The sequence below is a fragment of the Opisthocomus hoazin genome, chromosome 6 (genome assembly GCF_030867145.1).
Source record: "Opisthocomus hoazin isolate bOpiHoa1 chromosome 6, bOpiHoa1.hap1, whole genome shotgun sequence".
Lineage (NCBI taxonomy): Eukaryota > Metazoa > Chordata > Aves > Opisthocomiformes > Opisthocomidae > Opisthocomus > Opisthocomus hoazin.
Window position 1 is genome coordinate 12321041 of NC_134419.1, and position 27734 is coordinate 12348774.

The window sequence follows — 27734 nt, forward strand, 5'->3', positions numbered from 1 at the left end:
CAATTTCATAATGGCTGCGGTGACAGCGCTAAGTGAGACAGGCACAGAAGGGGCCGCATTGTTTCAGCGGGAGATGAAGCTGTCGCCCAGCAAGCCGAGCGTCTCTGGGAGAAAATGGAAATGATAAACGAAGTGAGGCTAATTAGCAAAATCATACAGGCCCCACTGATGGTTCTCATCAAGGGGAGGTAATGAAGCGGGCGGGCCAAGCTGAAGGGGGATTAATTGGAGCCGATTGCTGCACACATACAGACGCTGCAGAGCAGTCCACACAGGGATGCAAACTTTCCTGCTTTGTTTCTCTCGCCCTTCCCCAGGACCCAGCTGTGGGGAGAGCCTGCGTGGAGCAGGGGACAGCCCTGGGAGTGGGTCCCAGAGCAGGCAGGACGCGGGTGCAGGGGGGATCCTCCCTGCCTGTGGGAGTCTGGGCAGAGGCACATGGGCACCCACGCCATGGAGGGCTTGTTGCAAGGGCTGTGGAACATCAGAGAGCTGCTGCAGGGCTGGTTCGTAGGTGGAGGAGGGCTATAACCTTCCCTTAGCTCCTTTCAGGTCCCTCTTCGACTCAGTGTGCTTTGAACATAGATGTTTGGAGAGTATATAGAATCATAGAATCATAGGTTAGAAAAGACCTCTAAGATAATTGAGTCCAACCATCCACCCAACACCACCATGCCTACTAAACCATGTCCTGAAGTGCCACATCTACATGTTTTCTGAACACCTCCAGGGATGAGGACTCAACCACATACCTGGGCAGCCTGTTCCAATGTCTGGCCACTCTCTCAGTACAGAAATTTTTCCTAATATCTAATCTAAACCTCCCCTAACACAACTTGAGGCCATTGCCTCTTGTTCCGTCACTAGTTGCCTGGGAGAAGAGACCAACACCCACCTCACTACAACCTCCTTTCAGGTTATATATAAATATATATAAATAAAACACTTCTGCATGATGGGTGCTGGGGATGGGGTGGATCCCCCCTGCTCACCCTCTGGGCCAGAGTCTCTGCAGCCCTGATGCCCATGGCAGCACGGCGTGGCGGCTGAGCCAGAGCTCACTGCAGCGGGAGAACCCGGGGCATCGTGGAGCTGAACCTTATCCTTCCGAGCTGTGTGAGAAATGGCATTTCTTGAGCTGCTGGCGCACAACCCTGATCACATCGCGTTACTTGCTGACATTTCAGGGAGCACGTGGAGCCCCGCTGCTGACGGGCTCGGCCCCGACCGCCCCATCCCTGCCGCAGACAGGGGCTGGCTGCCTGTGGGCCAGGCTGCCCACGAACCTGCTCTTTACCTGCTGCCAACTCACCCATGAGGCCCTGGTAATATCAGGAGCGAGCAAAAGCCTTGCCAAGCAGAAGAGAGGACAGCAATACCTGTACGTCTGGGCTGGCATCTGTCTGTCTGTCCAAGCAGGCTGTTCCTGGCAATGACAGCCCTGCACATGGAGCTGCGGGACCATGAGCGGGTCTTTCCTGTGTCTCAGCCTCCTTTTATGCCAAAAAATGGCAGGGTGAGCTGTCTGGATGGGAGGTGCCAGTGCCTGGGATGTCCGGTGCCTGCCCAGAGTGGCTGCGAACCTCCCTTGTGGCATCTCCGAGCCCTCCACTGCCTCTCTTGCTGAGTAATGAGAGATTTCCCTGGGCCTCCGAGGGCTCTAAAGAGGGGCTGAGCAATATTATTTATTCAGTTGTTTACAGAAGCGTTTGATCGGGAATAGTTCTTCACTGCCAGCCTGTTGTGTATTATTCATTGCAATAATCTCTGCAGATTGTGATAAACTGTAACTGCGGTGGGGCAGCGCGTAGCTGGGCTGCACTGCCACCACTGCCTGCATCGGCCTCTAAAATATCGGCAGCTGCAATCATAAATCTCAATTTACAAGTGGGACTATTGCACGGGGAGTTATAGTTATACTAATGATTACTTCTCTGTCTTATTTTTCATGTTGCAACAGAGTAATAAATTTTTAAGAACAGCCTGGGCAGAGCGTTAGTGAAGCCTGCGCGTCCTCTCGCCATGATGTCGGCAGAGAGCGGCGTTCCCGGTCTCCCACAGGCATCTTGCCAGCAGGGCGCCTGCCCACTTCTCAAGGAGGTGACGCAAAGGGGGGGCTTTGCATCCCCACCCCGAGAGAGGTGTGGTAGGCTCAGGCTGCCCAGGGAAGTGGTGGGGTCACCATCCCTGGAGGTGTTCAAAAAACATGTAGATGTGACACTTCAGGACATGGTTTAGCAGGCGTGGTGGTGATGGGCTGACGGTTGGACTTGGTGATCGTAGAGGTCTTTTCCAACCTTAATGATTCTGTGATTCTATCACTCCATGTAAGCACGGTGGGGCAGTGGGCTGGAGCATGGCTTTGGGGTCAGCTGTGACGTTTGCTGTTCCGGAGAAGAGACTTCAGCTCCCTGCCTTAGTTTCCTTGCTGGGAATGGGGGCTGAGACCCCCCCCTCCGGTGCTGAGCTAGTTTTTTCTCAGTCAGACTCAGGAGATCCTGGGGTGATGAGGCCAAAGGATGGGGATACGATGGCCAAGAGTGAAGCTGATGTTTGAGGGCTGCGTCCTGTCCCTGTACCTCACCACCCTCCCAGCGCTGGGGCTTTCCCAGAGGTGGAGGGGTGGGAGCTGCCTTTTTGCGGATGTTGTGCCCGCAGTGCACCCATGGCATGGAAACTCATGGCTTCGATGGTCCCACCTGGAGGAAAGCCCCCCTTCCTGGGGACAGCAAGGGTCAGCAGGGAAGGCTCTGCGTAGAGGAACCTGTCTCTGATCCACAACTCACAAGCTCCCAGTGCCGTCCCTCCTGGAGAAGTCCCCGTGGGGGCCCCCCCCAAAGACCAGATCTCTTCCCCAGAAGGCAGGGGTGGGACGTGGGGTTCAGCGAGCATTTCCCGAGTGTTTATCACAGCTCCGAGGTCTGTGATGTGAGGCCTCTGATGGATGCCTCCATTCACAGACTTGACATTATGATGTACAGGGAGCCTAGAGACATATAGATTTTCAAAGTGGCCACTTTGAGCATAATTATAAATATTCAGCCTCTTTACATCGTGAATTGCTGCCAGGAAAAGAAGGGCCCCGGGAAGGCTGAAATTCTGGCATCCAGATTTTCCTGAGAAAGGAGCCTTGGCGGAGGTTCCCCACCCATTTCAGGGTGCCGAGAAAGAGTTGGCGTTAGGGGATGATGATGCCTTTCCCATCCCGTACCCCCCTGACAGCTCCTCCCTCCTTCCCCACGGTGCTGGCAGTGTCTCTCTCCAGGGGACATGTCCCAGGTGCTGTCTAGGACCCTCTCTTCCCCTGCTTGTGTGCACCAGCACACTGCAGCCTGGTTGTAACCGCTTCCCAGCAGCTGCCTCCCCTTCCAGACCACAGCACAGAGCATCAGGGCCATCACGGAGCTGGGTGCAGGCGCTCCCAGTCCCTGTGCCCAATTCATGGCCCCAGGGACACAGTGAGGGAGAGATCTTCCCCTAGCTCATGGTCAGCTCATCTCCTTCCACTTGCCTATGGAGCATCCCAGCCCATGCAGGGCTGGGGCTCAGGATGGAGGGACCAGTTTTCGGGTGGGCAGAGGAAGATGCCTCCAGCGGGATGGGTGCTGGATGCAAACCCAGCAGCTGAGACCCAGGCATAGTCAGGAGCACTCCCGCATGCCCCCTTGGGCCCAGAGGCTGCTGGAAAAAAGGCAGCTCTCCTGGAGGAAACCATCTGGAAGTGCCTTTGTCGTGCTTTTGTCTTGTGGTGGTTTGGATTGTGTCAGAGCATCACTGCTTCCCTCTCCATGCCGGCGCCGGGGTGAGCGTGTCTCAGGGAGGGTGTCTGTGTGGGCAGCGGTGTGTCCGTCCCCGTGCGTGAGTGTCTGGGCTCAAACAGGCATCGGTCATTGTCTTCCGCAGTCTGGGACTGGAATATCACAGGGAAAAACGACGGGGATGTTTGAGGATTTGTGTTCTGTTTGCAAGGAGGGTCTGGAGGAGAGAAGGTCAAAGAAGAAAATTGGAGCTGAATTGAAATCAATGGCAGGTAGAGATTAGAGCAGTGCCCCAATTAACTGCAGCGAGATGAGGGGAGGCTGGGCCAGGGCTCTACCTCTCCAGGTTAGGACCCCCCAGCAGACCCCGGTTATGCTCTGTGGAGATGTGAATGCCCCAGACCAACAGGGATCATGGCCAGGGGCCTGGGACGACGACACTGGGCCAAGGGCTTGCTGGTGGGCAAGGGCTGGCGTAGCCAGAGGCTGCGGATGGCGGCAGGAGATCCAGGTGGTTTGAGGTTGGACTGAATCCCACTCCTCCCCTTCCTTCTCCGCACTTCTTGCCAGGCTCGATCTCCCTCCCTGTCCCCATCCCAGCAGTTTGTCCTCATTTCTTTGTCAGAGTCCCTTCTCCTGTTTCTCTGGTATCATTTCTTCTCCTGCTGCCACCAACCCCACCAGCTCCCCGTCCCCGTTTCCTCCTGCTGCACCTGCCCTCCGACTCCGGCTCTTGTTGGCGCAAGTGTTTCAGCGAAGTGATTTCCTCCCTCACGCTTCCTGCGGAAGTCATCGAGCGCCCAGAGAGCCGGGTCCCCGCTCCCCGCGCAGGTGCCCAGAGCGAGTGCCGGGGGGTTGCCGCAGCTGGGAGCAGGGGGCCAGACCGGGGGTGGGCATCGGTGCACGTGCGGCCACCCGGGGCCACAGGCAGGGCTGGCTTTGCCCAAAGTTGGCGAGATTCCGATGGGAAATCCAAAGCGCTCCCTGGCCCCAAAATCACCTTCCCAATGGACTTTAAGGCTTTGTTCCAAAACATCTGGACACACGCATAAAAACCCACAACAACAAGTAGCTGGAATTTGAGGGAAATAGCGACACATTCTTCATTCTTGTTGATGGCAATGCATTAGCCGTTCGGGCTGGAATTTCCTGGGGAAAAGAAATTCAGCGTGAGTCAGACATCCAGTATGGAATATCTCAGCCGAATTGCTAAACTTTGGGAAAATCAGGGTAGGTGATGTCAGAGCAAGGGGGAGCCACCAGCTCCCCTTTTTCCCTGACACATGTGCCTCCCCCACGTGCTCCTGGGGCCGGGGCAGCAGGGAACCCGGCTCCCGTGGCCCCAGGCCCGCAGGGTTCGGGCTTCGCTCTCTCCAGCAGCCCTGTGCACTGCAGCATGTTGCTCATCACCCAAGGAACATTAGTTAACATTGCTGGAAGATCTTAGGAAAGGTGCAATTTGAATGATCTGGCACCGCAGTCATTCAGATGCTGAGTTAATTCAATCCTTGCGCACAGTGCTCCTACAGATTGTTGGCTTTAAACAAACAGCAGTGACAGATTTGTTGCTGCGGAAATGTGGTCATTAAGTCGGGAGCGTGTGTTTGACCTGAAAGCGATTGAGTGATGGATGCAAGTCATTTTAAAGCCGCAGCAGCCAAAAGGATGCTCCTTTTGGAGAGCAATCTTGCATCTGAGGAGTGTAAATAATTTAAACAAACAAGTACAGTAAGGTGAAAGCACTACCTTTGGCCGCTCTATTGTGTTACAGCAGTAAATGTGAAGCTGGGCAGCACTGCGGGCTCTGTGGTGGAGGAGAGCTCCTTTGCATGGTGCTGGCGTAAAGAGGTGCCAGCTGCCCGCTGCGGGGCTGTCCCTGGGGATGAATGGCACCGACCGGGCTCACGTCACTGCATAGTCACACACTAGAGCTGCGCACCGGAGTGCGGGCAGTGCGAGCGCCGTGGGATTCCCGAGGAACAGGGGCCGAAGCAGCTCAGTGGAGGTCACCCTGATGTCCTGGTGGAGCAGGACCCAGGTGTCCTGCAGTGCGGGACTGTCCCACTCTGGCCACTCCTCTCATTGAGCTGGAGGAGCCCGATATTCCCTTGGCTTCCAGACGCCCAGGTCTGTCTCATCTGGTCCCACAAAGATGCTTTGGGGAACCAGGAGCTCAGCACGCTGTTGGGCTGCTGCTCCGTGCCGATCTTGCTCTGAGCCATCCTCTCGCTGCTGTTGATGATCCTCTCACCCACGGGCTGGGAGCTGGGAGGGAGCGTTAGAGCCGCCCCGGTCACGTCGCATGGGTCTGCGCCTTCCGCCGCTGGAATTGGCATCCCAGTAATGAGGCTGGTAGTTACTGTGCGTTGGATGCAGCCATTGCTTAAGCCTCAATATCTCGGCCATTTAATTTAATGGGGGTTTTTAAATACCAAAAGCAATTAAGTTCACATTGTGAGCTAATCGCCTACAAAATTTCATTTCAAAGATGCTCAGACTGTTTGTGAGAGAATTGCTGGAAAGAGACCCGAATATGCCACCATGTCTGTCCGTTTGTGCTTCTCTGCCTTCCCTCTTTCCCAGCCAGAGCCAGGGAAACTTCTCGAAAGGAAACAATCACGTTCTCAGTCTCCTGCTTTTCTGGCAGGCTTTTCCATGGTGTGGATTTTAGATGTGTAAGTTAAATGCCAATCATTGGTGATGGTTATAGCTTACCTGGTACTGCAGGAGTGAAAACCAGGGATCTGAGGGCTGGCTGATAGGCAAAAGCCGTATCGCCATTGTCGGGGAGCGGGTGTGCACACAGCTGTGTACCCAGGCCAGGAGGGGATGGTGGGAGCTCTGCCTGTAAGCGTGTGTTACCTGCTGCCTTGAGGCCATCCGTACGTCTGTGCTGCTGTAGCTGGGGCTGTAAGTGGTGCCTGAGCAGGAGTACCCAGACCTTGCACAAGTCCTTTTCGTTTTGGAAAGGTGTCCCGGGTGAGCTGGTTGCAGCGTGTGTCCCCCATCCTTCAGCGGCTCGCCCCATGTGCCTGCCTTTCCACTCCTCCTCCAGCCCCGGCAGCCCCAGCCCACGGCATCCATCCACGACAAGCCCCTGCAAGCCCCTGCAGCTTGCCTGTAGGCTGCAGGGCTTTATCAGAAGAGCTGGAGGTCTTTGCCAGAGATTACTTGTTCTCCTGAACAGCTGTGTTACTGAATACAGAATAATCCCCCCTCGACAGCCAGCTGGGGGTTCCGTTTCGTGCACTGTGGCTATCGTGTGAACGCTCTCTCCTTAAAGCACCTTTGCTGGCGGAGCCGCCAGCGTGCTGCCCGTCACCCCACCAACACAATGGGCAGAAGCACGCTCCGCACTGCTCCCCGCCGAGCTGCCTGCCCCAGCGCCTTCGGCTAAGCCACCCGCTGCCGCCCCATTTCAGGTGCAGCATTGCATGGTCCGGACCCCCCTTGCTGTCCTTCGCGGCCAGTTTCCCTGACTGGCAGCGGTGAGGTGATTTATGGAGTCCCACACGCACCCGGTGAGTCCGGCTCTCTGCGTTTCAGGGAGATCCATCGCACGGGGAGGGGAGGTCACCGCGTTGCAGGTTTGCTAACCTTGCCCGCTTATTAAAAATGGTAAAAGCCTCCCTCAGGACTCGTGAAGTATAGATCCAGAGAGCTCCATATGCTGTTCCCCTTAATGAGATGTCTGCCTGAAGAGCAATAGCAAAACACACCATCCAGTTCAGGGTCCCTATAGCTAGATGGCCTGGCTGTAAACAGAGCCGTCCGTCTTAATGGGCTATCGTGTAAAAACTTCTCCCAGTCAATAAATCAAAGGGGCTCCATTTATATCATGTGCTGCCTTCGCTATTAGGCTGCCTCTGGATGGCATGCTCTGATACAGAGCTCCCCAGAACCGCCAGGCAAGGCCGGAGGCTCTAATGGGCATTTAATTTAGGCTTCCCCTTGCCGATACCTGTGCGGAGTTCAGCAGCTGGGGCTTGGCAGGGGATCCCTGCGGCTTGGGATGGCCCTGCCCTGCGTGAAGGGGCACCCATGGATCAGGACCTGGCTGGCATCACCTCCCCTGCCCTGCTGGGTCGGAGCCTCTGGCGTACAGGGGACACCCGGGAAGCTGCCGGGGACCAGAGCCCCTCGGAAGGGGTGCATGGGGGCTGGCGAGCACCCCGGCTCGTCTGCGAGCAGCAGCAGCAGCCTGGCGCAGGTATTTATTTTTCATTCTCTCCCTTGTGCTGCTCAGATGCCACCGGAGGGAAGTTCCGCTCCAGCCACCATCCCAGGCAGAGATATTAGTCCTCATTACTAATTAAAGGAAGCAGGAGTAATTGACGGATGGTGGATGGCGGGGGAGCTGGTGTGATGAACGGCCCCTGTCCCCATGCTGGGGACGCATGCTGAGCGCTACCTGTTAGCTACAAATAAACAAACCTGATAAATAATAAATAGTTTGAGAAGAGTGGCTGAGCATTATTTAAATTAATAGGGATTAGAGGGAGAGGCCTGAAAGAGCTTTCCTCTGGATGAGCTATCCCTGGACGGGCAGGGACTCATTTGTTGCAGACTGGAGTAAACAAGGAGATGGGGAGGATTCATCACAGCAGGACCTCGCAGCGCTGCTCGGGCTGGTAACAGCACGGCCACGCTTCTCACGGCCACCCCTGTGCCGGGCTCCCCATCTCCTCCGTGCCCAGCCGCCTTGCCAGTGTCACCAGTGCCAGGCTGGGGCAGCGGGTGCAGCGGGGGAACCGCGGTGCTGTGGCAGAGTGGCGGGGAGTGGATGCTCGGCTCCGGCTGGGCCGCGGCACGGCTGCCGGCGGGGTCCCACGCTGCAGCAGGGCACCCCGAAAGCTCTCCCGGCCAGCTTGGTGGGTGCCTGAGCTGTGTGGGAGCTGCTGCCTGCCTGCACCCAGGGGCTCGCTGTCAGGCACGGTTTGGTCCCAGCCGGCGAATCCAGCTGCCGGGGGGTCTCTCCTCGCCCCCTGACATTTGGATAAACCACCCGTGCCTGCTCAAAGCCGGGAGGCTGGGGGTGACGGAGGGAGGGGGGAGAGGGGAGGGCGGGCGCTCTGCTCGCTATCGCATCTACTCCATCTTATCGCCACGGTAATTTGATGATAAAAAATAATCCGAGGCTGGAAGGGAAACATGTGTAGTGGAGTAAAGATTGAATGTAGGTGGATTGTGCCCTGGGGCGGCGGCTGGGAGATAGAAGGAAATGTCCTTCTGCTCCACACGCTGTCGAGTGTGGTCCCCGCCTCGCCGACCCCTGCCCACGCCACGGGACCCCTGGGTCCCCATCAGCAGCGTGGCGGGCAGGGGGGGCCGGCTGCAGCCCCCTGCCCTCTGCGGCACCCCTGGCCCCCCCCGAGGGGCTGCCCCCCACCCACCCCACAGCACGCTTCCCAGCGCACTACTGATTTTTTTTTTTCCCCCCCTTTGGTTATGCTTCACAACTCATTTTATCAGCTGTCAGTAGCCAAATGTCTTTTTTAAGGAGTGGGTTATAGCCACTAATGTACTGAATGCTATTGCACTGGCTGCAGTTAGTGTTCCACGGCTAAATTACTATAATTAATGTTCCACTAGAACTGTTTGTAACAGGCGGCTGCGGGAGCCCCGGGTCTGGGCTTTCACAGCCACTGAATTATCTCTCCTCCCCGGAGAAAGAGCCTCATGCGAGGGAGGGCCGAGGTCAGCACCGGGACAGGCAGGCCTGAGCCGATCCGGGGGTCCCGGGAGCCGTTCCTGGGGCACAGAGCCCTGCGTCCCCCGGCCACGGCACTGCCACGTCGCTCGCTGGGCCCGGGGCTGCGCTCGCCACCCTCCACCAGCTGCATTACGAAGTCCAGTGCCTAGAGAAAAGCTCCCCAAAACTCACCAAGGTGGTCCCTGGAGAGGTTTCCCCCGTGCCATGGCCCGGAGGGCAGAGCCTGCGCCCGCAGCAGGGCTGCGCCCCAAACCAACCCTGCTCCCCAAACCATCCCTGCACCCCAGACCTGCATCCCAAACCATCCCTGCCCTCCCTCCTCCCCAAACCATCCCTGCACCCCAGACCTGCATCCCAAACCATCCCTGCCCTCCCTCCTCCCCAGACCATCCCTGCCTTCCATGCTCCCAAACCATCCCTGCACCCCAAACCTGCATCCCAAACCATCCCTGCCTTCCATGCTCCCAAACCATCCCTGCCCTCGTGCACCCCAAACCATCCCCCCCCTCACCGCTCCCCCTTCCCCTCCCAGCCAGGCCGGAGGCAGAAGGGGAAAAAAATCAGCTCGGCGGGCAGGGAGTCGCGCACGCAGCCCGTGTTTCGCTAAACGCATTCGTTCAATACCTGCAACAAACAGATTAGCCGGGGCTTTATCAGGGACAAGAGAAGGGAGAGCAGTGTGATAATGGTTTTCAGCAAATCCTCGGGCTGTCACAGATTAGAGCGGCCGCGGCAGGAGCATTATCAGCCCTTGCCTCCTCTCCCCATCGCCTCCCCCTTTGTCTCCGCTCGCCATCGGATTTCTCCAGCCAATCTATCCCGGCGGGAGCGGGCAGAGACAAGGAGAAGTTGGTTTCCATCTGATCCGCGATTGGTTTTTCCCGGCAGCCGATCCGTGTCGTGGCATCGATCCGCGGCCCCCCCGGCACCCATCACCTTGCGTGTCCGGAGTGGCGGGGGGCAGCGGGGGGGACACTGGGGGGACTCTTCAAACTTGCCGCCTGCCATCGATCTGCGGGTGGGAGCGTGGCCGGGCAGGCCTCGACAGGCAGCGGGGTGCAAGCTGCCTGCCCTCACGGGAGGGGTTTAAATGGCTGCGACCTTCTTATTAACGGAGAGGAACGGCTGCGGAGGGCCAGCAGGAGGAGGGTGGTCAGCAGCCGCCTGGCGCTCGCCATCCCGCCAAGGGGCAGCTCGGTGAGCCTGGCACAGGGGCACTGGGAGCCCTGCTCTCTTGGAGGGGACACCCCCTACACCCACATCCCTGTTTCTGCTCCCCGGCCGTCTGTGCCACACTGCAGTGTGGCCAGGCACGAGCAGGGACCCCCATCCTGGCTCCGCAGCTTGGGGAGAGGTGCTGTCGGTGGGAGCTGTTGGGTTAACCCCGATGGGTGGGCAGCTTTCTCAGGAGACCTGATGCTGCAGGGGGTTGCTTCTTCCTGATGGAGCTTGGCTACAAGGCTGCCCTTGCTCCTGATGGCTACGGCCAGGGCCTGCTGGGGGCCAGGCACGGGAGCTTGCTGAGAAATCTGGAGATGCTCAGAAGCCGTTGCCGATGGGCACGGCAGCGGTGCTGTACTGGGCAAGGCCCTACATCCTTGGGGTCAAGCCAGAAAGTCCCGGTGTGACCATCTGTGCCACCCTGTACCGCTCTGCCAAGCTCCTGCCAGGGCAGCCGGCCTCGTCTCGCCTTCCCTGGCTCACCCAAGGGACAGCGTGCGGCTGGGTGGGAGGGCAGGAGGGGATATAACGAGTAATGGCCCCGAGTGTGGAAACAGTGTTAATAAAGTGTATTTCACTTTTAATTTTGGCATATAATGTAATGATCTTTTTTAAGGCCCTATCATATTATCCGCATGACTAGATTATTGAGTCTTCATCATCTCCAGATAAATTTATGACCAGGATGATGCTTGGAATTTATTATCAGTCAATAGAGCTCAATACTGTAACAAGGCGTGTAATAAGATATACATATTTAATGATCCGGAGTAAAACAGCCCCGGCTAATGGGCAGGATGAGACGGCGGCTGGAGCGTTAATTTCCATCCCCTGCCCCTTGCTGTGGGAGCCTGCACGGTTCAGACGGGACGCAGCCCCGGGGCCCCGCGTGTCGCCCGGCGTGGGTCTGGCTCCGGGGGATGCAGGGGAGCGCGGCCCTCGTGCCGCTGCGACTGCGAGCACGTGTCTGCTGCACGTGCGCGTCAGCGGGAGTGATGGTCCCTCGGGTGATGATGAGCGAGGTCTGTCTGGCGCAGAGCACACGGGTCTCTGCCGTGGCTTTGCAGGCCTGGCTGACGTCTGGCTGCACCAGGCAGAGACCCGGCAGGCGTCTGCCCCGCGTGCGGCCCCCTCCAGCCCGGCAGTCGGGGTGAGCGTCGGACAAAGCCTGAAATCCTGCCTCTGGGACAATGCAGTGCTCTTTGGCTCGAGCTGCGGAGCCGGGGCGGGCAGACGGACTCTGTCCCCACCGCGTGAGGATGCTTCTGGCCCGGCAAAGCCCTCCGTGGGGACACAGTCCCGCACGAGCTGCGCTGGCGGTGCCATCGGGGCAGGGTCCCCACGCTCCCGCTCGCCCGGCTGAGTCCCCGGCACGGAGCGGGGCAGGTCTGCGTGCCGAAGCGTCCCGGCCCCACAGGCAGCCGCCGCAGACGGACTTGTGTCGAACCAGGGCCCATCTCCCTCACCAGGTTATATTTTGAGCTGCCGGTGCTGATTTTTCCAGCCCTTTGGGATGTTATTAAATTAGTTTCCTAGGACTTTTAATAAGCACTTTTGATGCCTTTGAAGCGTGCGGCTTTGTGGGAAGATTACAGTCCCGCATCCATCTCGCTGGGAGAGAAACAATGGCAGCAGGGCTGGCGTTTGATCTCTCCTCCAGAAGGCGAGAGAGGGTTTGTGTGAGACAAAGAGGTGAGCTGCTGATTTGGAGCTAATGTTTAAAAATAGGTAGGTCTCCCTCCAAGATAAAGAGACCTGCCCTTCTCTGTGTAATCGCCTGCCTCTGCCTCGCTGGACCTGCAGAAACACAGCTCGCTTTATTTGAAGGCTTCGAGTGCAGTGCTGCGGTTTGATTCTGGGTCCTTTTAAAGCAATAACTAGGCCATCTGACCAAGCTTTAAAGAGCAGGAGAACTTTCCATTAGGACTTGCCACACACTCTCGGCGGCACTGGAATTGCATCCTTGCCTTTTATTTCCTTTCGCTGACATCTCGTGTCACTCACAGGCAGGAGAAACTCGGCTTTATAAACTCTCTCTGAAATTTCTCCCTAATTAGGGTCCCAATCCCAGTGATGGGACTGGGTGTCAGGAACTGGACGTGGAGCAGAGCCGATGGCCGAGCGGTGCCGGGGGGCTTGCGGGGCCCAAAAAGCCCTGCAAAACCCCAGAGCGATTTGGCCTTCTGCTGCCCTAAACAGACCCTCCGTCAGAGCAGGGCATGGCAGCGGCACGGCAGCGTGCGGAGGGGATGCGGGAGGCAGGAACATCCAGACCAAATTGCTCCCTGCAGCCCGGGGACCTCCTGGCCCCCAGTACCATCAGTCAGGGGCAGAGAAACAGCGTCTCCCACGTCTGTCCCTGCAGCAGAACCAGAGCCACCGTCCCTGCCCTGCCGAGCATCCACGTGCCTGGCCTGGCACTGGCTCCGGCAGGGACCATGGGGTGAGTGGCACCCCACGAGCACCCGGCTCCGGCCAGGTGTGCCTTTGCCACGGGGATAAAAGGCGTCAGGGGAGCTGAATTCCCTGTATCTGTGGATAACTACTGCTGCCTTTAACAGCCTGGAATAAACTCGCCATAAATATTGTGATCATAAGTGCTTAGATATGGCAACTTTACACTGAACAGAGGTTTTAACCTTCCCTGTGGAGGATATCCAGCTCTACATCACTGGCTGCTTCCATCCAGCTGCAGGGCCAAAGGCAGGCCCTAGGTGAGCTGCTCAGAGTGGCCACACCAGCTGCCAGCCAGCTCTCAGCCCAGTCCCATCCCAGTCCATAGCCCAGTTCTGGGGTAAGACCTCCCTCCTGCTCTCGGGGCCTGGCTGCTGCTGCCATGCGTGCCGCTGGAGAGGCCAGAAGGAGCCGTCCCCCCGCACGCTGCCTGCCCGCCCTCTCTCTGCTCTGCGGGGTGCACCAGGAGACGGGGCGATGGGGCAGCCCCCCGCGCCCTGCCTGTGGAACCAAGCCCCACCGCCCTGGCAGGGCTGCCTGCGTCCCCCCGAGGTCCCCAGGGACCCGCTCCAGCGGCAGCGATGGCCCTGACGGCACAGGCAGGGCAGAGGCAGAGCCATGGTGGTGATGGGCCGTGGGCTGGGCAGCGTCCAGCTCCCACCCATCCCCTGGACTTCTCTCTTGCTCTGGTACTGGTGGGGCTGGACACACCGGCAGTGCTGCTGCCTGCTCACCACCCCTGCCTGCCCTGTTCCCTTCTGGCAGCTGCCTGCAGTCTGCCCAGACCGGCCCAGGAGATGAGGCTGTTGGAGCTGCTGAGCCACCCCACAGGGGTCCCAGCCTCCTCCCTCACCGCGTTTTGCTCTGGCATCTCTGGCTGTGTTCAGGCAGTGCCTGTGGGCAGGGACCCTCCGTCTGTGTCGCGGAGAGGGGCAGGCACCAGCCTGGCCCCCCCCGGCATCCAGCACAGCCGGGGTGCCGAGAGCATCTCTGCCCCATCCCGTCCCCAGGTCAGCTGGGTCTCCCCAGGCACCCCAGTCCCGCTGCCCTCTCCCCCTTGCCACCACCTTTTCCTCCTCTAAGGAAGCACCAGCACTGGAGCCTGCAGTTTACTGGGCTCCTGTGGGGACCCACCTCCCATTCCCAAGCCCCTTCCCACCCCCAGAGCCCTGGAGAGAGGAGTCCTGAGCCACCAACTTCTGTGGAAACTTGTCACCGTCACCTTGTCCCCAAGCCAGGTCAGGGGTCCTGTACCAACCCCGGAGCGAGGGGGCAGCTTGCATCCCCCCTGCACCTCGCCAGTGCCCCACCGTGACTTTATTTTGCACGGCGACTTTCAGGAGAGCTGTAAAACACTTGGACGAGTTAAATAATACACGACAGTGTATGGTATAAATTACAGGAAGGCAGCAGCGGAGCGGCATTGTATGCTGAATAAATTAAAGGCTGCGTGACTTAGAGGCGAGATTGATCTCCTGCCGAGCATTTTGTTTGGTGACGTGCTTGTCATAAGGGAGAGCTAATTACAGGCGCGGAGGCGCGTGGCTTCCACGCTGGGGAGTATGGTGCACACTGGGCTCTCGAGTGTCCACACCTCCAGGATTTGCTCTTTCCAAGGCTGGCCACACGCCACGTCCCGTTAGCTGGGTGCCAGCCCTGTCCTCGGGGACACCCAGCTCTGTCACGGCCCAGGGCAAAGGACTGCGCTGCCACGGGGAGCTGCCGGGGTCTGGGAACTGACGCCCGGGCGCAGGGGACCCGGCCGGCTGGCAGCTCTGGGGTCTGCCCTGGGCTGGGGCGGGCGCTGGGACTGCCTCGGCGGCAGGCTCGTGAGGGGATGGCGGTGCCCCAGCCCGAGCCCGTTCCCGACGGAGCAGAGCCGTGCGGGAGCACATCCTTTGCTCCCGTGGCTGCGTGGAGCTGGCACCGCTTCCGCTGTCCCCAAGGCTGAGCACTGCTCACAGGGTGACGCCGGGACCCTGGAGGGAGGGGTGGGGGGCCCGGGGCTGGCGGAGCAGCGGAGCCGAGAGCCACGGGGCTGGTTTGGGGGCTGAACAGTACAAAAAGGCAAATTCTTGCCTGAAATCCTTGATGATCTTTATGGGTCCCTTCCAACTGGAGATACTCTATGAAATGAGGGAGGGATCTTGTGCTAGCAGGGTACTGCCCTGAGCCACCAAGGGAGGCGGGAGGCTTCCCGGGCACGATCTGGGCTGGATACTCCGGAGGAAGATGTGCTTTACCCGCAGGGGTGCGGGGGTCGGGTGAGGGGCCCAGCTGCCGACTTCATCCACCGAACTTGGGGCTGAGTTTGGAGGCTCGTCCTGCTGGGGGACGGCTCCCGCACGGCATCGTCACTGCCACGAGGTCTGTCCCCAGCGCTGAGCGATGCCAGACCGGCGGTGCATGGGCGGCGAGGCCGGCCAAGGGCAGACGGACCTCCCCGGGCTGCTGCACGGGTGCTGGCGGCCGGCGGCCGTGCTTCGGAGCAGGCTGGCCGGCGGGATGCGCTGCCCTCCGGCTCGGCCGGCGCGGCGGCTGTCTGTCACTCAGCAGGATTATGAGTAGTGAGCGTAATGCATCGGCGTATGAATAGGGTTGTCTGGCTGATGGTGATGTATCGTTTTTCATTACTGCCTCTCAAGCCCTCCCTGCTCCACGTGTGGAAATTCTATTTATTCCCTAATTTGTAAAAATTCCCTCCTTATCTGATACCAATCAGGGAGGGGTAATTGGCTCTCCAGGGCTAGCGGCTGGGGTCCTGATGAAGAGATATGTGTGTCTGCTCCGGCTGTCCAGGCACCCTGCCCTGCCGCACCAGCGACACGGGCCACAATTAATAATGATTTGCAAATGGCAGACAAGCAATAACGCAGAAAGATGTCCAGCCAGCCTCCTGCCCGCCCCTTAATTTCCTTCTGTAATATAAATGGCACGGGAACGAAAATCCAGCGCTATAAATTCTGAAATTAGTTATTCACCGTAATAAATGGTTCCCTTTTTGGTGCGCAGTTGCCCCATCCTTCTCCCCCGACCCCCCTCCCCTCCCCCCCCCCCCCACCCACTACCTACTTCATTTGAGTCCTAATATGCAAATGCTGTAATTTAACGGGATGGTGAAGTTGATTTTCATGTTAACTTAATTACTTTGATTTATGAAGGGCTGCATTGCAGCCATGGCTCCGTCCTTCACCACCTCCCGCCCTCGCCCCTCTGCGGTCCCGCTGACCCGCCGCCCTCTCCCCCTTGCTTCCCTTTTCGCGGTCCTCCCTTCCTCTCCTTCCCCGAGTTCAGTGTTTTATTAGCTGCCTTTAAGTGGACATAAGTCCTCGCGACAATCGCGTGATGTGGAGGACAAATTCCCCGTCCTGCCTTGTTTAATCGTGCCTGGATAATGGATGTATAATTGACTCATTTGAATGCTTTTGCCTACAGGAGTGCAGAGCATTAAATGTTTGATTGCCTTAATTTCCAAACAGATCATTATCCCCTTCTTACCCGCTCTTAATAAACACTTTATGAGGATTTTTTTTGTAAAGGAAAAAAAATCTCCACTCCTCGTACTTCTCTGAAGTGATAAACTCTAATTAAGTCTAATATTTAAAAATATGGTAATGGTGACTTGTTTGAATAAGTGGCCTGCATTTCCATAATTTCATTATTACGTAAAACACGCTAATTATTTGAAGTGTGCTTATTACTAAAAGAGAAATCTCCTCCTAATAAAGATGAAATTGGCTTTTTTCCCTGTATGGCCGCGCACACTGCTCCCCTGCCCTCCCGGCCGGTGAGTGGCTGTGCCCAGGAGCAGGGCGACGGCGGCGCTGGCTTTGTCTGCCCGGGACGCTGCCGGCCTGCGAGGACGCCGGGCTCTGCGCGCCCCGTGCCACCCTCGGCCCCAGCGACGTTGATGGCCTTCAGGCTCGTGGGCTCCAGGGCGGATGGGGATATTGCGAGAGAGCTTAGCCCCAGCTGCCCGTCCCCTCCAGCCGGGATGCCACCTGATCCCGGGGTCCCCCATCGCCTGTGCCGGGCCACCCGGCAGCATGCAGGGCTGGCAAGTGTCTCGGCAGCCAGGTGCCTTGTCGCCAGCCACCCAGACCCCATGGCCCTTCTCCTAGTCCCCAGCGCAGGGGCAGGAGGAAGCGTCCTGTCACCCGTGGAGGAAGCAGGTGCCGAGATGGGTCCCCTGCGCTGCACTCGCCTGCACGGCTGCTTCCCGGGGACGCCCGGCCGTGTCACCTCCCTGTAGACCTGGGAGCTGCCAGAGATGGGCTCTCCGCACTCCAGCACCCCTGCTAGGCTGAGCCGCGTTTGGAGGCTTCACTGACCCCGGCGTGCGGGGCTGGGACAGGCAGCCCAGCCCCTCAGGACAGGGACAGCAACAGGCAGGGGAGGACGAGCACTAATTGTGTCCAGACCCTCTGCAGAGCCAATGCGGGCACACCGTGGCGGGGCAGGCAGGGGAGGCACTGGGATGAAGTCAATATAAAACTAATTTTCTTTTCTTCGTGAAGAAATGAGGTGTGTGGCAGTAACGTAATTGCAGATAATGAGGTAAGTTATTCTTAATATTCTGCGCGTCGCTGTCAGCTCCACCTAATATACCTACCGGCTGCGCGGGGCACGCGGAGCCCCTCGCCCCGCACGCGGGATTATGAGGCCATTCATTTGGGAGCAGCCCAGCGGGACTGTCCCCGGTGTCCCCATGGCTCCCTTCAGGCTGGGAGCTCCGGGCCATGCTGTGTCCTTGTCGCCTCTCGCCTGGCGTGTCGTGGTGGGGGTGGATGCAGGGCAGATACAGCTCCAGCACGGACAGGGTAAGCGGCCGCCAGAGTCCGGCTCCGCAGACCGGTCAAGCGCTGTCACTCCGTGCCCCAGTGGCTGTCCCCTCCTGGGGTCGCAGCACCCAGCACAGTCCCCTGGCAGGACACAGCACCCAGCGCTCCCCTTGGTGATTGCCGGGGCTGCGTGGGGGCCGCACGGCTCCCGCCGGTCACAAGGCCACCTTCTGTCACCCGGGGCCGGCAGCGGGGAGACGAAGGGCGGCAGTGGCCGGGCGGCCCTGTTCCCGTGTTGCAGGGAGCTGTTGTACAAAGGCAGCGGCGATATTATTCATTAACAGTAATCTGCCATTAGAACATTGACAAATGGCCCCTCGTCGCCTGAGCATCAGTTCTCGTACAGCCCATAAAGCATGGGGACAGTTTAAATATGGACCTGCTCAGCTCGGGCCGGGAGTGATCTGTCTTCCCGGCCGCAGCCCAGGTGCGGCGGGGCTGCCTCCAAATGAGCACATTTCGGGGGGCCCTGTGCTCCCCCAGCTGCCCGCAGCCCACCCAGCTGGCCGCCAGGGATGGAGCAGCTCACTCCTCGCACCACGAGCGTCCCGAACCCCCGTGGCAGTGGTGTCCGGAGGGTCTGGTCCCGTGGGGCGGTGGGAGACGGGGGGCAATGCTGGCAGGGCGGCACCGTGGGGATGCGGGTGCGGTGCCCGGGGTGGGCGCTGAGGTGATGCTCTCCCTGCGTGAGCGTCGCTGCTCCTGGCAGCCCGGGCCCATGGCGTGGCTGCGTCATGCCCGGGCTGCGGGCCAGCCTCTTGCTGCCGAAATCCTTGGACTCGTCCCGGGTTTCCAGCGGTGCTGCGTCGCAGCGGCCGGAGGGAGGGCACACGTCGGGCGGTGAGCCCAGCGCCGCGGGCCGGAGGCTTTCTGCCGCCATCCTGGCAGAGGAGCGCCGTGGGAACGTCCATCCCCTCCAAGGAGAAGGGCAGCAGCGGTGCTGAGCGGCAGCAGACTGCGGCCCTAGTTAAAAGACGGGTCCTGCCGCCCCACACGTGCGCGCTGTCCCCGGCTGTCACCGCGGCCGGGAGCTTGGCGAGGGGCCGGGACGTGGGTGTCGAGGCGGTGTGGTGGTGCCAGAACACCGGGTGGGAGGGTTAAAAGCCAGCGGGGCAAGGGGAGGTCGAGGCGCATGTCACCCCACTGCGTGGGCAGCCTGGCTGGGGAGGGTCCCGGAGGCGGCTGGGCCCCTGCACCTCGGGACGAGCCCAGCCCCGGCCGTCCCGGGGCCAGCGCCGACGCTGGGAGGGGGCACGACACGGCGGGGGGCAGGGAGAAGGGCAGAGCCGCCGCTGGGTTGCAGGAGGCTGGCTAACCCCGGGCTGACCCCTTTCACACACACCGCACAACACCCCTAAATCAATTGCATCTTATTATTACAATATCAATATACAATATTCCTACAATAACACCATTGATTTTCTACTCAGAGGCTGCACCTAAGTCTGTTTTAAAGAGGAGGGAGTTAATAGTGCCCTCATTAAAAATCTATAGATTACCCCCCACCCCTAAAGAAGAAAAAGCAGTTTATATTCATTAGGGCTATTGAATATAAAGTAATATGTTTGTGTAGGACATTGGAGTAATGTGATAATCCGTCCGCATATCAGGGAGAAATCCACTTAGCAACCCTGTCAGCTTGACAAGAAAAATGTGCCCATAAAGCCGGGAATACATGGAGGGCGCGAGCGCACGGGGAGCAGGGGCACGCGCACGTGCACGCCGCTGCGGCCCCCGCGCAGCCGTCCCCGCCCCAGGCCTGGGGACACCGGTGGGCACCCCACGGCCCCGGGGGGGTCTGGGCCCGGGCAAGCTGGGGGCAGCAGGTAGGGGTTGTGGGGAGCTCTGCACCCTGCAGCCTCCGCGGCCCCGGGCAGGGTCACCATGGGGAGCGGGTGCCGGTGGGTGCCAGCCTGGGTGACCCCCGGGGAGAGCCGGGATCCCGCTCGCCCCCCCACCCCGTGGTCACCTCCGAGGTGGACCAAGCGCGGAAAGAGCAGTAAAGCCATCCCGTTCGTGCGCTCTTAGGCTGTCAATTGCCATTTTTGTAATAGAAATTCCTTTCACAAGGTAACGACGGCCAGATTTAGAGGATTTCATATTGCTAATAATTCCCCAAACAGCCATCTGACTGTGTTGTTTTAAAAGCCGCTTAGTTTTTTGCTTTGGAGTTTATGAAAATCTCCCACTCTAATATCCCGAGAGCCAGCCTATAATTGTGTTATTAAATCAATCGGAGCGGATTACATTGTAAAATCAATAGATGGCTGTAATTGCATATTAGAAAGTTGTTCTGCTGTTGTTGATTTTTTTTTACATGGATAATTATAATAAGCGTGTTTACCTTAGTGCTGATTTGGAATGAGTCTCACTAAATGACTTACGACGAGCTCGGTGCTCCCGCTGCCAGGGAGCCATGGCATCGCTTGGGATGGCGACGATGGTGCTGCCAGTGCGGGCGCGTGGGTGGCACTGGCACGCCGGGGTCCCACCGGCTTTGCGGGGCGGCAGGCTGGAGTCCAGGGCAGCTCTGGCACTGGCACCGGGCGCGAGAGCACGGTGGGGCTCTGGGGAGAGGCTGGTGGGGCGTAGGAGGCAGCCAGCGGCCCCAGAGGGTCTCCGCGGGGACCAGCACAGGAGTGCTGCGGGGTCTCGCTGCCAGTTTGACCGCTCCCGGGTTTCAGCAGTGCAGAGCAAAGCCCAGGCCTGGCTGCCCACGGGCAGGGGTGGGCAGCCGGACGCCTGTGGGTGGGTGAAGGGCAGCAGCCGGGGCTGCGCCTCCCAACCCGAGCCGCTCGCCTGCCGCAACCCGACACAACTCAGAGGGCAGGGTTTGATTTTCTGCTGCTTTTCTGGGGGGACCGGGCCAGGGGTGGCTGTGGGGTGGGGGCACTTTGGCCACAGACAGTTGCACTCCCCTTGCCTCGGTTTCCCCAGCTTCTGAGCCACCATTTCCCTGTTTGGTCCCAGTGGAAGCCTGCTCCAGGCCAGGTCTGGTGCTGGTTTCCCTGGGGCTCAGCTGGCGGGGGGGGCAAGACGGATGGAGCAGGGGGTGCTAAGGATGGCGAAGGGTTTGCTTGAGCGGGACCGAGTGGCAGCAGGAGCCGGCACTGCACTTGGCTGGGCAGGAGACCCGTCAGCTCCAGGGCCCTTCCAGAGCCATCGATGCCACCTTGGCCAGCGGAGAGGACAGAGGCACAGAGAGACAGCTGACGGGGATGCTCCCTCTCCCACTGCTGGCCGTCAGACAGGAGGGTCCCCAGCAGCTCCGGGCGGTCCCCCGGGGTGCTGCGCGCAGGGGAAGCCCCCTGCACCTCCGCCCGACGCTGGGGCACGAGCGATGGCTTGGCCACGGAGCCAGCGGGCGCAGCGGGACTGGGCAGGGCCGCTGGTCTGGCGGGGAGCGGCAGGGTGGCCCGGCAGCCCGGTCCCCGCGGGCAGGTGCCTGGCAGCAGGGCAGTGCTGCCCGGCTGCGCGGGGCCCTCAATCCAGTGCGCGGCACTGTCAGCAGGCAGCCTGCTGTCTCCTAGACAGTGAAATATGGCCACAATTAGCCCGGATACAGTTCAATTATGATAAACAGCGTTTGCACCCTTTAAGCCGTGATTAAAAGGCCTCCTCCCGTTGATAGAGAGACCTAATTTCACATTATTATCGCTGTAGCTTGATTATAAAGCACTCCCTGGATTTACAGTTGGGAGATGGATGTGGAGGCTTCTTTATCATTTACACATCAGTAATGATGCAGCCTTCCCTCCGCCACAACATCCATCCAGCGGTGGCGGGGAGAGGGGGGCCCTGCCTGCGCCCCCCCCTCCCGGGGCACCCTCTCCCCGTGTCAGCCGGGCCCCGCTGCCACACGCAAGTGGGCAAAGTCACCCTTACGGTAACAGCTTGATAAATGGGTGGGCGGTAATGAAATGGAGACATCAAGGCGTGGGGCGAGGAAGAAAGAGTGGTAATCGGAACGAGTGGAGCTGTCCCGAAACGGAGGGGAGCGGGAAGAAGGATCGCCTCTGCGCCGTGTGCTGTCAAGGGAGAAATTACACATTTACTCTTGCTTTTTCTTAAGGAGACGGCCCTCATAGATCAAAACATGGATTTACAAGCCAATTTTCAACATGAAATATAGACACCAGGAATCAATTTAAGCCCAGCTTCTATTTTAGCAAACGGTGCCTGCGTTTAGTCCCAGGTAAATAACACCAGCCGGAGCCGTCCCCCTCCCCGCTCAGCGCCCCGGCAGCTGCGGTGCTGCCGGCCGGTCCCCAGCACCCGCTTCGACTGCAGCTCTGTGCCAGGGGCGGCTGCGTCTCACTGGCTCGGCCACCCGCTGCCTGGGGCCGCTGAGCACGGAGCAGCACCGAGGGCTGGCGCTGGAGGGGACGGGGACGATCCCGAACCACGGTGGCAAGTAGAGTGAACCGGGTGCCAGGCAGCCCCTGCCCGAGGAGGGCGAGGGGAAGGAGAGGCCCCTGCCCGGCTGGTGGGGGCAGCTCCAGCATCACCTGCCACCCCCATCCCACCGCGGGGACAGCCCCTTTGCTGGCCAGTGCCACCCGGCGATGGGGGTGCTGGAAGAGGAGGCTGGGGGGACCAGCACTGGGCTCTCAGGGAGCAGCCGCTGGCCAAGAGCTGGGGGCCAGCGTGGGTCTGGCTTGCGGGAACGCTGCCTTCCCCATCCACCAGCTCCCCACCGGCTGGGGGGCAAGCACCCGCCTGGAGGACCCAGGGACGTGTCAGCCACCAGTCTGGGCAATGCCACTGCCCCAGTGTCCTGGTTTCGGCTGGGATAGAGTTAATTTCCGTCCCAGAAGCTGCTGCGTTTTGGATTTAGTATGAGAAGAATGCTGATAACACTGATGTTTTTAGCTGTTGCTATGAAATCAAGGACTTTTTTCCAGTTTCCCAGTCAGCCAACGAGCAGGAGCCGGGAGGGAGCACAGCCAGGCAGCCAGCCCAGGCTGGCCAGCGGAAATATTCCACAGCATGGGCGCTAGGCTCAGTTTATGAAGGGGGGGGGGGGGGGGGTAGGAATCTGTTCTTCTTGTTGCTGTGAGTTGGAATCCTCTCTTGCCTGGGAGTTCAAACTTCTCTGGGAGTTCGGTCTTTTTTGGGAATTTTCTGAAATTCGTGAAATCCGCAATGTCTGGGTTCTGCAATTGCTGCTCAGGGACTGGCTGTGAATTGGCCACCGGGTGGTGAGAAAATTTCATTGTGTATAGTTTGGTTTGCATATTCACTATTATTATCATTAGTAGTAGTAGTTCCTTTGTTCTCATATTAAACTGTCTTTATCTCAACCCACGAGTTTCCCCTTTTGTCCATTTCTCCTCCCCATCCCGCTGGGGGGAAGGGGAGCGGTGAGCGAGCGGCTGTGAAGTGCTGAGCTGCTGGGTTAAACCACGACACCCAGGCAAGCCTCCGAGCCCTGGGCATGGATCCATCCCAGCGCACCGCGGGGCTGTACTGGGATGCAAGTGGCCAGTGCTGGACAGCAGGGGACTCACCCAACACCACTGTGAGGCACTTGGGACAGAATGCTTGGACTGGTGGGGACACAGCACCTCTTTGGGGACGCGGGGGACCGTGCAGCTCCAGGCACAGCCCTGGCGGTGGGGCTTGGGGCTTAATCCCGGTGGGATCGTGGCTCTGACCCAGCATCTCTGTGCTCTCTCCGCAGACGACTGTAAGAACATCGCCAACATCATGAAGACACTGGCCCATAGAGGCTTCATCTTCAAGCAGACCTCCAAACCCTTTTGATCCCCAAGGCGAGCCAGGCAAGGGCTGCATGTGCCCGGCGCCGGCGAGGCGGGGAGGACGGGCTCCAGCATTAAAATAAAACGGCAACCGAGGCCAGAGGAACCGACACAAAAAAAAACAAAAAAAAAAAAAACAAAAACAAAAAAAAATCTCAATTTCAGCTGTTAACTCCAGTAGAGGTTGTATATATGGGAAGGCAAATCTGTGTAGACCTGATGTGACTCCCTCTCTGGGCTGCTCCGGACATTATGCCATGCTAGCGGACAGCCGCGTAGGGCGCTTGCACCACATTTTAGACTCGTAGTTTGTTCTTTTTCTTTGGCTCCCGATTCCCGTCCCTCCCTCCATATCCCACCCCGTCCTCCCTCTCCCGCCCCGTAGCCAGAGCATCCCCCCATCTCCTCCCCGGCATGGGCCGTCCCCGCCTGCCCTTCTTCTTTCTTTTCTCTGGTTTTATGTTTTCGGGCCTCGACGGCTGCTGTGGCGAGGCCGGCGCGTGCCCGCGCCCGGGCTGCGCTGACAGAGGCTCAGCAGTGTTGCGACGGCCCCTCGCCCTCCCCGCCAGCCCCCCTGCCTCTCCCCCAGCGCCTTTTCCCCTTTTTGAGTCGACACTAACCCCTCTCTGACTCCTGTATGTGACAAACGCGATCCGTCTCTTTATGTTCAAGGTGAAGTGCCTGTATTCTCCGCTGCAGAGCCCCTGGCAGCCCCACGGTGGGCTGCGGGGCCCCGGAGGGCTCCGTTCAATGGGGCAGGGGCTCGGCGGGCGGGTGGGCAGCAGAAGGGAGGTGACAGTGTCCGCGCAGAGCCCCGTCCCGGCCCGTCCCTGGCCCGTCTGCTCGTGCCTCTTGCGGGGCTGGGTCAGATGCCCAGCCCTGCCCTGGCCCCGCCGACCGATCCCCGCTCCATCGAGGACAGGCCCGCCGCGGCACCGCGTCCATTGCCGGCGGTGGATGCGCCAGCGCGCGCTGGCCCCCGGCCCACAGGTACCCGAGCAGGGGAGCTGCAGATTGCCCAGCCCCGCTCCCCTCCAAGCCCATCTGGCCCCCTCGGTTCCCGAGCTGAGGCTTGGCCCCCAGGTGCCCATGCCGTGCCCCTCGCAGGTCCCTGCGGGCGCTCAGCAGCAGCTGGCTTGTTGCCTGAGAGAGTTGCCGAGCACAGCCCCTCCGGCTGGGTGGGCAGCTGGGGGGCAGCCGTGGGGCGGGCTGAGGGCGCGCGTCCCCCCGCTGTCACCCGGCCCCAGGGCCCTGCTGAATGGAGCCCTGGTCCGGGCGCTGACCTGCAGGGAGGCTGCAGCCCCGGGCCCGTGCGTGCATGGCCCGGAGCAAAGCCGGTGACGGCAGCCAGAAGGGCAATACAGGCACTGAACTTGGCGGTACATGACTGCATGGTGTGTGGTGTTCCAGTTAAACCAACCGGTAAGGCAAACCCAGCATTTTCATTGTCTAGTTATTCCAATCCTTGCTGTAAATGTGCCACATGAATAAAGTTTGGGGGTAAAGGAGCCCAGGCTGTGCCCGTGCGTGTGCGAGTGTGTGCGGGGGGTGGAGGCGGGTGGTGCCACCTGGGCGCGTGGGAGCAGGGTGCCCTCCCTGGGGCCGGCACCCGGCATGCCCATGCTCCCCAGAAACGCAGACTTTTTGGCTGTGAAAGGGCGGTCTGGGTTCTGTGCCACCAGGAGCATTGCCCCGCTCTCCATCATGAGCACCCTGGGGGGGGCCCAGCAGTGTCCCCCACCACCTTGGCTTTGCTTGTGCCCTGGGAGGGCTCAGCCCCAGAGATGCCACCAGCCCGTCACAGCTGGGCTGCGACCCCGCGCAGCCTTCTGCCCGGTGCGGGGTGACAGCCACCGCCCTGTCCCACTGGCAGCCGTCATCCTGCCCTGCAGCCCGGCGCCCTGCGCCCGCACGGCCCATACCGCACTTGGAGCTAGCTCGGCTCTGCCCAGGGCTCCGGGCACTCCGGGCAGCGGAGCCAGCGCAAGCACAGCACCAGGACTCACTGGAGCCGTACCAAGCCTTTCAGAAAAGGCCACCACGTCCAGGTGCCCAAGGGACGCTGCCCAGGGCTGCCGGGTGACAGGGACGCGGCTGTCCGGCTGGCACGGAGCGGGCAGCTCCCGCAGGGAAGGAGCGGCCCCAGCCCACCTGCTCCAAGCGAAGGTCACGGGGGTTTTGCTGGCTCCCTCGGTGCAGCCCCCGATCAGCTTTATTGACCTATTTTCGACGGAGTCGTCTAATTAGTTTTCTATGAAAACTAAGAACTTGGCCTTTGACCTTTACTCCAGCAGGGGAGAATGTGACTCGGAGGACGTCGTCACGGTGCATCGATCGCCGGTTACACTTGAAAGGCCGTGCGGAGGGGATGCGGGTCAGGCAGCGACCCGGCACTGGGCACGCAGAGGCCGTGCCCAAACCTGGGCTCCCATCGCTGGCACCAGCGATGCCTCAGCCTCGCCAAGGCCCTGCGAAACATGGGGCACGGGAGCAGGGTCCCCTCTCACCGCGGACTGAGGTGTCCGCCCGCCTTGGGCAGAGCAGCACCCGCTGCCAGTGCCCCGGGACTGCCCTGCTCCGGAGGTCAGAGGCAGCCGGGGCCACAGTGCTGGGCAGGGGATGGCACCCGCTATTCTCCAGAGCACGGCAGCGTCTGCCCCAGCGAGGTCCCCGTCCTGCCCCGTCGCTGCAGGCAGCAGCTGGCCCCGCACACAGCTCTGCATCTCCTCCTCGCCCGGCGTGGGGGCTCACGGCTCCTTCACCTCCTTGACAGAGCAGGAGCTGGAAGCCAACTCCCTGCACTTCCCCTGCTCCAACAGGGAGACCAGTAACTAAAGAAAAACCAGGGTCAGAGGGTGGGAGCGCTCGGGTCACATGGCAAACACAACCACCTGCACTGGAGTCTGTCCCGGAGCGGGCATGGGGCTCCGATATCTCCCCCAGCACGGGCAGGGCTTTGGGACCATCATCTTTGCAGTGCAGGATCTGGGAGCGAGGAGAAAGGGGCTGAGCTCTGCAACAGCCCAGCGGCCCCAGGAGCCCTGAGCAAGCACGCTGGCACACAGCGAGCCCTGAAGAACCAGGCCTTGAGCCGTGCTGGGGCGCTCGGTGCGGGACAGGGCAGAGCCTGGGAACCCTGCCGTGAAGTGGTCCAGGAGCAGAGCGGGAGGCCGACAGAGAGCCTCAAAAAAATCAACTCTTCTGGGCAGCACGCACCGATACGCCCAAGCTCTGGTAAGCCTCACCCTTCGCAGAAGAGGTTTGAGGGTTGGATCTGACCACAGGACAGACGGGGCCGTTGGTGCCAAGCGGCGACCATCACCCCAGCCCCATCGCTGCACGGACCCTACAGCCGAGACCACGGCGGGGTCAGCACCCACAGGCGGGCCCTGCATGCGGGGTACCCCGGGCATGCCTGAGCCGCCAGGTACCCCTACGCTGGGTGCTGCGGGGACACGCAGTGCCGCAGCCCCGGGGTCCCCGCTGCGGGACGGGGTCCGCTTCACACAGGGCAGCGCAGGCAGTGCTAGGGGCCGGCGCGGCACAGGCACGGTGACTGCGGCCAGGTCCCCACCGTGCCCAGCCCCCGGCCATCCCCGACCCCAGTGGCCTGCAGAGCTGCTGCCCTGGCTGGCAAGCACACAGGGGTGGACGAGGCAGCACCGACGCGCTCCGAAATGATCCAAGCCTGCCCGTCCCGGCTCCTCCAGCCCCGCCGGTGCCACACGCCTGTGCTCCCGGCGGCAGCGCGCGTGGTGGGGGGCCCCGCTGCCGCCCCCGGCCCCCAGATCCCGCTGGGCCGACAGCAAACAGAGCATGGAATTTGCACGGCTAAAAGTTAAATACAACACACACACGGCTTTCGTCAGAGGCCCTGGCACGGCTGCCTTCGCAGGATCCGATTAACGGGGAAATAAAAGGGCCAGAGAACCCACGCAGCAGTGTGAACAGATGCCCTATAAAAACCAAATACATGGTAATCAAG

The 27734-nt window shown here is 60.1% G+C and overlaps 1 protein-coding gene across 4 annotated transcripts in view; it reads left to right on the forward strand.

Moving 5' to 3' along the window:
* The window catches only part of ERI3 (ERI1 exoribonuclease family member 3), a 138890-nt gene extending 113628 nt beyond the window's left edge, over positions 1-25262 (forward strand). For all 4 annotated transcript variants that reach the window (XM_075424652.1, XM_075424654.1, XM_075424653.1 and 1 more), the window contains exon 8: positions 23671-25262. In XM_075424652.1, coding sequence (XP_075280767.1) covers positions 23671-23753 — 83 coding nt within the window. In that variant the 3' untranslated portion in view covers positions 23754-25262. The remainder of the gene's footprint in view (positions 1-23670) is intronic.
* Positions 25263-27734: the final 2472 nt, after the last annotated feature.